The 10,360-nt window shown below is 37.8% G+C and overlaps 1 protein-coding gene across 1 annotated transcript in view; it reads left to right on the top strand.

Moving 5' to 3' along the window:
• Positions 1-9,243, top strand: part of nhlrc2 (NHL repeat containing 2) — a 33,454-nt gene extending 24,211 nt beyond the window's left edge. Inside the window, exons 9-13 of the mRNA XM_015023386.1 lie at positions 748-870; positions 1,736-1,939; positions 2,151-2,364; positions 6,803-7,086; positions 7,568-9,243. Of these exons, the coding sequence (XP_014878872.1) occupies positions 748-870; positions 1,736-1,939; positions 2,151-2,364; positions 6,803-7,065 (804 nt within the window). The 3' untranslated portion in view covers positions 7,066-7,086; positions 7,568-9,243. The remainder of the gene's footprint in view (positions 1-747; positions 871-1,735; positions 1,940-2,150; positions 2,365-6,802; positions 7,087-7,567) is intronic.
• The last annotated feature ends 1,117 nt before the right edge of the window (positions 9,244-10,360 follow it).

Raw genomic sequence — 10,360 nt, 5'->3', positions numbered from 1 at the left:
ATCCATCCATCCATCCATCCATCCATCCATCCATCCATCCATCCATCCATCCATCCATCCATCCATCCATCAAACTACAGCCTTTTCTTCCTCTTGTCTTCCATCGTCCGTTCATCCGTCTTTTTGTCATCCATCTGTCCATCAGGTCATCCTTTACTGTCCATCCATCCATCAAATTATTGTCTATTCATCCTTTTTGTGTTCATCTGTCCATCTGTCCTTTAAATCTTTTGCTGTTCTTCCATCGCTCCATTTCTCCTTTTGCCATCCATCCATCTATCCATCCAATTATCATTTTTCCAGTCATTTTCTAATCAAGGCATTTAGCTACATTTAAACTAACATTTGTTTCATGAGATTTCAAAGATGTAATATTTTCTCTACACTGTTCTGCTACAGAAATAAGTTTTGTCTGAACTGAGCGACCAAGAATAAATTGCCATCTGTTTGGATTTGTCATCCTTCTTACAAACCAGTTAGTATTTAGAAGCAACGTTGTTTCATCAACTCTGTTGTCACTCAGAATTTCTTCATTTTCTCAAATTACTACAAGAAAATAAAAGTTAACTTGTATTTTTCCTCCAAATAGTCATCAGACTTGTTTTGGATTTGTACTAATAAAACCAAAATACCTTTCCACTGTTATTGAAATGTGTTCGTTACCATTTAAGTTTTTTGTTTTTCACACCTTTTCTTACGTCTGGATTTTGATTTGACTTGGTGAATATTGTGTCTTCCGTCCACCAGAACCTTTTTGCTTTTGGGGACGTCGATGGGAAGGGGGTGGATGCCAAGTTGCAGCATCCCCTCGGTGTGGCCTGGTCTGCCGAACAAAGCCGGCTCTATGTGGCCGACTCCTATAACCACAAGGTAAGCGAGGCTCGTCACAAGGCCCCACCATCAGCGCTCTTCATATGTTTAGCGGTTCTGGCGTCATTCTAGTTTCCTTCAGGCCTGAAAGGTTACAGAAAGTTTCTAATTCTCACTCAAAGCATCATAAATTGACTTTAATGCAGACTTTCAAACAAGGCCTAAGAAGAGTAGAATTTAAAAGTATTTCTTCGGTCTGAATAAATATGGAATAATATAAAAATGACAAACTGTATTCTTTGTTCCTTTGTCTAAATGTTGCATCTGACTATCGGTCCTGTCTTTTCTCTACTCCTTTGTTCTTTCCTTTTGTTCTTTTTGGGTCTTTCTTTTGCTCTTTCACTCTACCTCTCTTTCTTTTGCTCTACTTTCTTTTTTCTTTTGTTTTGTTATTTTACTCTTGTTCATACATTTTTACTTCTTTCTTTTGTTCTTTTGTTACTTTTGCTCTCACTCTGATTCACTCTGTTCTTTCTTTTGCTTTTTCTGTCTTTTGCTTCCTTTTGCTATTTCAGTTGTTCTCTCATTTTTTCTTCCTTTTTCTTGCACTCTCTTCCTTTTACTATTTTGCTTTAACTTTGTTCATTCTTTCCTTCCTTTCTCAGTCCTTACCGTCCTTGTTTTCATCTTTTATTCATCTTTCCTCACTCCATTCATGAAAATTTTTTTTTTTATTTTCGCTGGTATTTAAAGCCTGACCTCTGTAAAAACATCAGCAGTAAATTTGTGCAGAACGTTAATATTTAAATTTTAAAAATTATCCAAAAGTGGACTAAGAGCTTAACTTTGACCATTTAAATTTTTGGGAATGTACTGGAACCCTTTCTAAGGGTAACCCTCCTTTAATTTGCCTCATTGTGCTCAGATCAAGGTGGTGGATCCAAAGACAAAGCAGTGCACCACGTTAGCAGGGGCAGGAGAAGCTGGAGATGCTCTGGGCCCCCAGTTCACCAAAACCTGCTTCAACGAACCAGGAGGAATCTGCATCAGAGGGAACCTTCTTTACGTGGCCGACACCAACAACCACAAAATCAAAGTTCTCAACCTGGACTCCAACAGCGTCTCTCTGGTCAGACTTGTGTGTGTGTGTGTGCCTGTGTGTTTGTAACCTTGAGCAAGGACTTTTACATTTTGTTTGTGTTTGTGTAATTAATCTTTCCTAAAAGCGTTTTGCCCTCTGCGTTTGGGTAAAAGGTGACACAGAAAAGAACAATGTGAGCGTAAGTAGCTTTCTCCTTGCTCTGCATTAATCCGAACACCTAAATCTGTCTCCCGACCAGCTCCACATCTCCACTGAGTGCACAGACTCAGCATCTGTGAAGCCTTTGGGAGTCACCAAAGTCCCCACGCTGCCTAAATCAGCTGCCAGGAAGGATTTGCCTCCAGTTACGGCGTCGGCAGGCCAGACTGTCATCCTGTCACTCACTATGTCGCTTCCAGAAGGAGTGAAACTCACCGACGAGGCGCCCAGCTGCTGGGCGCTCTCAGCTGAGGGTAAAATATTAACAAAACATTCTCTCTCTCTTAAAAAATGTTTTTATTCCTACTAATCTTCGATTTCACGTTTAAAAAATAATCATCCTTACATTGCATTGTATGCTGTTTAAAATGCATTTAAAACCAAAGTTAGTTTTGCTCAATAGAAAATCTTTACTGCACTTCTGCAAGATTACTTGGGTATTTCTCTTCACTTGTGGGTTTTATTAAAGGAATTTGAATGAATATGACTAAAATGGACATGTAGGAAATCCCAAATATTAGGACTGGTATTAGGGATGCACCAATACAAAAAATTTGAGCCAATGTTGATAGCTGATATTAGTAATGGTTAGTAATGGTGTTATGGGGGTTAACTGATATTTATTTCACTCACCACTGTTTAGAGACATTTGGAAAAAACCCAACCAGAAACGGATAAAAATAAATAAAGGTTGTTTGTATTAACACAGTTTCATACTGATATGTTAAAAAATTAATAATATTGGCCGATACGATGTTGGTGCTGATGTATTATGTAACCCTAGATGGTAAACAATGAAGAAAGATTAAAATTTATTTTTGCTCATAAATTTTTTATCACAAGAAAATACCACATTGCCCAGACTTTCCAAATCAAGTCAGAACAACATTTAAAAAGTTAAAAATAACTGGAGCAATGACAAACTGGTTTTGACCCAAGTTTGTCTGTCACCATGCGTTGAGCAGGATGCTAAATTAAGGCCTTAAAAAGTCTTACATCTCTTTAAGAAAATGTAAGTTGGCCTTAAATAACTTAAAAACAGGTCTTGACTTTGTCATGGCAGAACTATTTAATTTATTTACTCTATTTAGACTGCTGGACTTTTCTATCGGGTAAAAGTTTGAGTCATGCGCAGACATCACTCGCTGCTTTCTGTGACTCAAGGCGGTAGGCTACCAGTAAAAAGCTGCTAATCTTGCTAATCTAGAGAGCTACATGCCATGTGAGAAGCACAAAGCTGCTGCTTAGAGCCATGAAATTGTAGTTTTCGTCCCCTGCTTTTCTTTTGTACATTTGTCTTCCTGCCAGATCTTAAATTTTATTCATAATGGTCTTAAATTTTGGAAACTTGCATAAACTCTGAAGAGGTAAAGCACCGATAGACTTAAGCTATAGTTTGAAATGTGTATGTCTTTTCTTAAGCACTCTTGTGATCAAATACTGAAAAATAATTTTTGCTTCATAAACATATAAACCAAGTGCATAAATAATCAGATGAAATATCAGGGATTTTCTTCATTTTCTAACTCTGTCAGCACATTTTTCTCTTATGATTTACAGTCCCTTGGAAAAAAAATATAGAAAAATCCTATTTGTTCAAAACAGTAACCAGCTAGTTGGACCTCAAGAAAAAGTGAAAGTCGCTTGCTAAGTCAGGTGGTTGGGTGTTAGGGCAGGCATTCATCCAGCAGCCTGTTGTGTTTTTGAGTTAAAAATTTTTTTTTGACAGGAAATTAGAAAATATCACTTGATATTTATGTACTATTGAAAGATTGGAAGATTAATACCTGTACACCAACTATATCGTCTTAAAAAATGCAAACATTTTAAAAATATTTAAATAAATAAGCAATACTCAGCCTGGTGGGGGCACAATTAAAGCCTGGTGGCCCGCCAGGCTTATAATACACTGAGGGACAATCTGGGTTAGAAAACCCCTCATCGGTGCCTCTATTGACAAACATTTGTTCTTATTTTAGAACTTTTTACATATTTTCAGTAAATGTGGAGGAACATTTATAATAATGTCCTGCAAACTTTAAGTTTCTATTGTTGGGTATTATTTGATTTCACTCATTTAAAGTGGTCTTACTCACCCAAACTCTTTCCGACCCCAAGATAAATACATCATACACAAACACACCTTCTAACTTGTTGAAATCTAAAAAGCTGTTCTCCTATTTTGTAATGACCCTACTGTGGAGTTCTGCGTTCTCCTACATGCTGTTATTTTGGTCCGTTTTCTATGATTCTGCCTATAAAAAAAGAAAAGTGGATGTGAAATGAGGCTTAACCTCTATTTCACCGTTCAACAAGCAGCGCTTCTCTCTCCCAGCCTACACCTGGGACTCTCAGCCAGCGGATGGAGAATTACTTAAATCACTTTTCTGAACCACTGATGAAGATTCATGTGTGTTTTTTTTGCTTTTTTTTTTTTTTTTAAAGTTCTCAGCATATTTCTGAGGTAATCAGCCACAGTTTGACCCCAGAATCAGGTGTGAGGTGATGCTTTCAGATACAACACGAGTGACGGCTGACGGTCCGATCATTGGGTTCGGAACTAAACTGTTTCCATCTTTCTGAGTGACGCAGCGTGCAGTCAGCCGTATCAGCAGCCTATTTTTAGCACTTTTTGATAAGGCGACATGCCTCGGTTCACATAATTAGCCACCAGGCTATGTTATGTGATCCTCCGCTGTCCCATTATGCACAGTCTAGACTTCTGCTGATCGGATCAGCAGCGAGGCAGGAATTTTAATGGATCAAGTTAGAGCTGTACGCCAGATCTAAATTGTTTTTTTAAAAAACGTGTTTTAGAAATGGCTTCTGTGGGACCTCATGTAAGGCCGTGGCTTCATTAATCACTGTGAGCATGGATTTTGTCGTCTCTCTGGGTTCAGAGTTTCTCACAGTAGAAACTCCAGCCTTCCCTTTTGAGCTTCTTACTCATTTTTCTTTGCTAAAAATGTAAATTTGCCTGTAGAAGTACAGCCATTGTGTCAGAAAATAAATGTTCCTACACATTTTAGTGCTCTGTTTGGCAGTGATGGGAAACGCTGAGGCTCCAGTCAACAGGCAGCGCAGTAAATCTAGGCGTAGGGCGGATTGGCGCTTTCACACAGACCGAACTTGGTCTAAACTCCACTGGATCTTGTTTTTCCTTGTGCTGTCAGAGTGTCTCTGGGGACGGATTGGCCCGTCGAAGGCTTGGCACGCCACCTGAGATAAATTTAGCAACCGTTTGCTATGTGCCATCTTGTTTTGGGCATATATATTCCCAGATTGTAATGATTGTAATGTTTGCCAGGCGTTTTGATGTTAACTGTGAGTTGTCACTGCTGATTTTGCATGTTTTTCTTCTGGAACGCCCAAGAAAACGTGTAATAACATCATCATCTGTTAGATTAATTGCTTTTGTTTTAGTCTTTGCACACAAAGCTATATTTTTCTCCATCTTATGACATCATCAGTTACTCAGTATTCAAGGAGCCTCTGTATACAGCAAACTTTTTTAATCTTACTTGAGTACAATCTTAGATAAATGCATATAAGTGCATTTATCTAATCTTATCAGACACAAAAAATCTGTTCTGCCTGATTGCCCCCCACCCAGTCTGACTGACTCCAGCATAATGAATAATTTTGAGCGTCTTATTAAACCTCACATCATGCCTGGACTTACTTTGCTTGATTTGCCCCAGCTGGCTTATCACCCCAACTGCACCATCGAGGATCCAAGCTTATTTTTTACCATTTTATTGCGTTTTTGTTTCATATGTGTTGTCATTGTTGCCTTACGTTTCTTAAACAAACCACCCTTAAACTTCAGATTGTGGCAAATCAAAACATCTACAGAGCTGCTCATGTACTGACTAAAGTCTCTTATGAATGTTTGCTGGAAGAAGTTTACTATAAAATATCTTAAAGCACATTTTATCTTAATTCCAAATGTAATTTAACCTGTTTCAAGGAAACTGAAAGTGTTATTTATTTTTTTGCTGTTATTCCCACACTGCATTTTATGTTAATTTTATTCTATTTTACACACACATCAACCACCATTCAAATCTCTTTTGCAGTAGTATGAATGTTGGCTTTGAAAAAAGGATGTTATAAAACATTTAAGTTCTTTTATTCGTATTTTTGGATGCCCTTTTTCTTTTTAAGAAGAAATGTGAACTTTGTGTAAAGATTAAAAAATTAGAATACCTTGTCAGAAAGATGTGCATCCTGTGTATAGTGCATAATAATGAATTAATTGTGTAGATATAATTTGGAAAGTGTAGGATTTGTGATATAAGTAAAAATTAGCAGTGGATATATATATATAACGTGGGACATATGTGGACGAGACAATTAGGGATGGGATTTATTCAACTGTATATGAAGTTTTATAGGGATTATATTTGATTTTTATTTTATTTTTTTCTACTTGTTTGAAATAAAGATTAGTCTAGATGCGCTTAATGTTTTTTATTAGGCCTTTATTGTGTCTAAAATTACTCACAATGAGGTAAATATTTTACATCTGACCAGTTTCTGAAAAAAAAAACTCCAAGACTTTATTAATAGTATCCTTTTAATACTTCTTCTTCCTCCACTTTAATGCCAAACTATGTGACTTTTGATGGATTTAAAGCTTCAAGGAAGTCAATTATTTATAATTCTGACTTTTCTTTTTCTGTTTTTCAGGTAACGAGTGGCTGCTGGAAAACCAGGTGGCGTCCGGCAGCATCGTGGATTTGACGCAGCCGCTCCGGGTGTCAGCCAAGCTTCCCGCCGCCGTGAGGGAGTCGGACGGAAACCCCGACCTCAGGTTGAGCGTGTGGCTGTTTTACTGTTTGGAGGAAGGTAAAGCCTGCACTATGAAAGCCGCCTCGTTCAGCCAGCCTCTTCAAATAAACGCCAGTCCTGGAGACGGAGAGGTCACCGTGGCGTTCGCCCACTCCTTCTAAAACCAGCCGCACGGCTCTCAGGTTAAGGTTTTGTTTACAGTTTTGAAAGAAGAATGGTGATTTTTACTTTTTAGGCAAACAAACTGCTCAGAATCTCCTAGAAGTAAACATAAACCAACTGCTTTGCATTGATAGTGTAAGTTTGCAACTAGCCTGATTAACAGTAGAACAGCATTTCATGTTAGTTATTGGAACATTTGTTAGATTTGGATAAAATGTATGCATTTTTTATCATGCATTTAGCAGGTGGTGGTGGTGAAATAATATTTTATATTTAATCCAGATTATTTATATTGCTAAAAATCAGAACCTTGTAAAGCATCTTTTTTTTTTTTTAACTCAAATCCACTTCCAGATGCTTCTGTTTCTATAAGAGATCGATTTACATGTAAATCTTGTGAAGAGAGTATTTTGTATAACTACTAAAATGTAATTACTGAGCAGTTTCTGAACCCATTTCTCCCAGAACCTGATCTGATTTTTTTCTTTCTTTTTTCATCAGCTGTGTGACGAACTTTTCAGAAAAAAGGAATAACAACGAAAGAAGGATATTTAATCGAGCTGAGTTATGATTCAGTTTCTTTCTGCCTTTGACCGTGAGAGAACACCTTGTGAATACTAATACAGAGATATGACCGTTTTCCCTAACATGAAAAAAAACAAAAGAAATTCAGGGCCTTTCATGGGCTGTTGGAGTAGGAAACCAGAAATATCCACTGCACCGTTTAATCTGATCAAAATGAAAGACGTGAACTTTATGCACCCATGATGTATTAAAATTATCTATGCAGACTCACATTTTATCATGTTAATGGACTCCAGTGTTAGATTTTTTATAATTATATTTGCAAAAGTATTCACACCCTCTGAATTTGCTTCAAATCTGCATCCAAAAACTTTAGTGTCGCTCTAATTTGATCAAATCACCTCCGTATTTCCCAGATTTGTTTAGCTGGGAGAGGGGAAGAAACAAATTATGTTTCATTATCCTGCTGCTTCATTTTTATGCATCACGAGGAGATTGTGTAAAGCATAAAATCCCCATAAAACAGAATAAAGTTCTGTTTGTAATTTCCTCCTCTAACAAAATGTCTTCCAGTATTGTTCTGCGTTTAGCTCCATCCTTCTTCCCATTCTCTATCTTTACTTGGAAATTAAAGGATCCCCCTCACCATAATGCTGCCACTACTGTGTTTCACGTTAATAAAATACATTACGGTTTGTTTTTATGTGACAAAATGTGAGAAAGTTCACGCGGTGCGAGTACTTTAACAATGCCCTGCGAGTGTTTGCTACAGCTCTTCCTGCTGCGGTGCCTTCTAGCTGCATGCTAATCTTGCGTCCGTAAATATTTATCTTCTTAACGCCGTGCATCGCCGCAGACCGGCTCTCGGAGTCTGAATGGTCACACTTGTCCGACGTCGGGATCTGTGCGACTGATAAAAACTTCTGCTTGTGATTATCTGTGTCACGGGGCGCCGCTTTGATTCAGACCGTTAAAATTAAGCTGCTATCTGAGTGATGAATACAGTTCCTGTTTTCAAAAAGCCGCGGCGTCTCCCCTGCGAGCCGACGACACCTCGAGTCTGCCGCCTGCTCCGCCACGCTGCGCGTTATTACACCGAGAAGACAAAGTCTCATTCAAATCATCTGCTTCACAAAGGGAGCGTGATATGAAAGACAGACTCTAATAAGGAGCCGCTGGATCGCTCTCTGTTGCGCAATAAGATATGATAATGTGGACGCTGTTATTTTGTCTGTATTGCTTCTCAAAGTTACGGCCTGCTGTCGGAAGCGGACCTCGGGGTGTTTTTTTCTTTTATCCCCATCGCCTCGCGTGGCGTTATTGTCGGAATCTGGTTCTGTTGTTCGGATCGTTCGGCCCAAGTGCCTTCCAGAGGTCTAAACTGATGACACTTAACTGTATCTGAAGCAATAACAATATACTGTAATAGGAGAAAGTGCTTTATTCCCACATGTTATTTATTTGAAATGAGCTGCTCGAGTTTTCTGATCCGTTTTCTGTCATCCCTCCAGGATATTTTTTTTTAATGAATTGTAATGGCTTCGAATGGCTGTTGGTGAGATTGTTTTCCCAACTTTTTAGACTCGTTTGATGCATTAAATTGTCCACAAATTAAAGCGAAAAATACCTAATAAACGTATTTATATACTCTGTTTGGAATCTGCTTATTGTCTTCTGAGAGTTGGAGGAGAAACCGGATTTTCTCCACCTCGACTGGAGCCGTAACAAAACGAGAACGCTGCGCCTCTGCTGAGATTTTGTGCAGACAGGTTTTGAGAAATGTTCTGATTTGTGATAGATTTCATACTTTTCTCAAAGCCAGCTCATTTTCTCCTCATCTGTGGAGTCTGACTCCAATCCAGCTGCACCGACTCAAAGTGGCTGGAACAGAAAGGAAAAGTGTGGAATTTAAAGTGTGAATTTTCCACGTCTGAATTAATTTTGAGTGATATTTGTGATAATAGACTTTATTCTCTGTCTCATTCATCCATCTATGGTTCACATTTGTTTATCCATCCATCTTTTTGCCTACAACTATGTGTTTGTCTGTCATTCATCCAGTTTGAATATCAGTTTCTTCCTTCGCTCATCTTTCCTTGCTTGTTTTTTCCCCCCTGGTTTATTTTTTATTTATTCCCGCTCTTTGTTGCTGTGAGGGTTTTCATGTTTTGTTTGTTGCAGGCTTTTGAACTTTTCCTTCCTGCCTATCTAATCAACCACAGTCAATTTTTATATTTACACTTTTTAAAAAGGTATAAAATCCCTAAAAAGTCTTGAAATGTAGATTTTGTCGTAAAGCAGCTGCATTTATTGCTGAGATTAAATTACACACTGTTAGACTTTATATCAAATTATACTCTACTTACTAATTTATTTAGTATTATTGATGCAGTTGGGATTTTATTTAGGATTAGTCAAGTAAACGGGGGATCGGTACAAATAAACGCCGTAGTTTTAGATTTTTTTCAGCTGAAAACTGAGCGTTATTTTCGATCGACTTCACCATTTTGCTCGAGTTTGGATCGATCGCATTAAGTCCAGAGAGATGAAACTCTGCAAGATTTTTTATTTTTAATTCTTTTGGGAAATTAGGCTTGAAAACCAAACAAGTTTATATTATTTTCCCACAAAACTGAACAGAAAAATATTTAAATTAAGAACAGTTTCAGTGCAACCCTCCTAAGGAAGACTTTACACGTAGTAATGAAAGGATATTTAAACAAAAATGATTGCTAATTAAAACACCATTCGTTTTCATTTTGTAGTCAT

This window comes from Poecilia latipinna, unplaced genomic scaffold, assembly GCF_001443285.1.
Source record: "Poecilia latipinna isolate Pla-1442-1.1 unplaced genomic scaffold, P_latipinna-1.0 Scaffold3297, whole genome shotgun sequence".
NCBI lineage: Eukaryota > Metazoa > Chordata > Actinopteri > Cyprinodontiformes > Poeciliidae > Poecilia > Poecilia latipinna.
The sequence above is the reverse complement of the archived record's forward strand: the minus strand, read 5'-3'. Positions and strand labels throughout refer to the sequence as shown.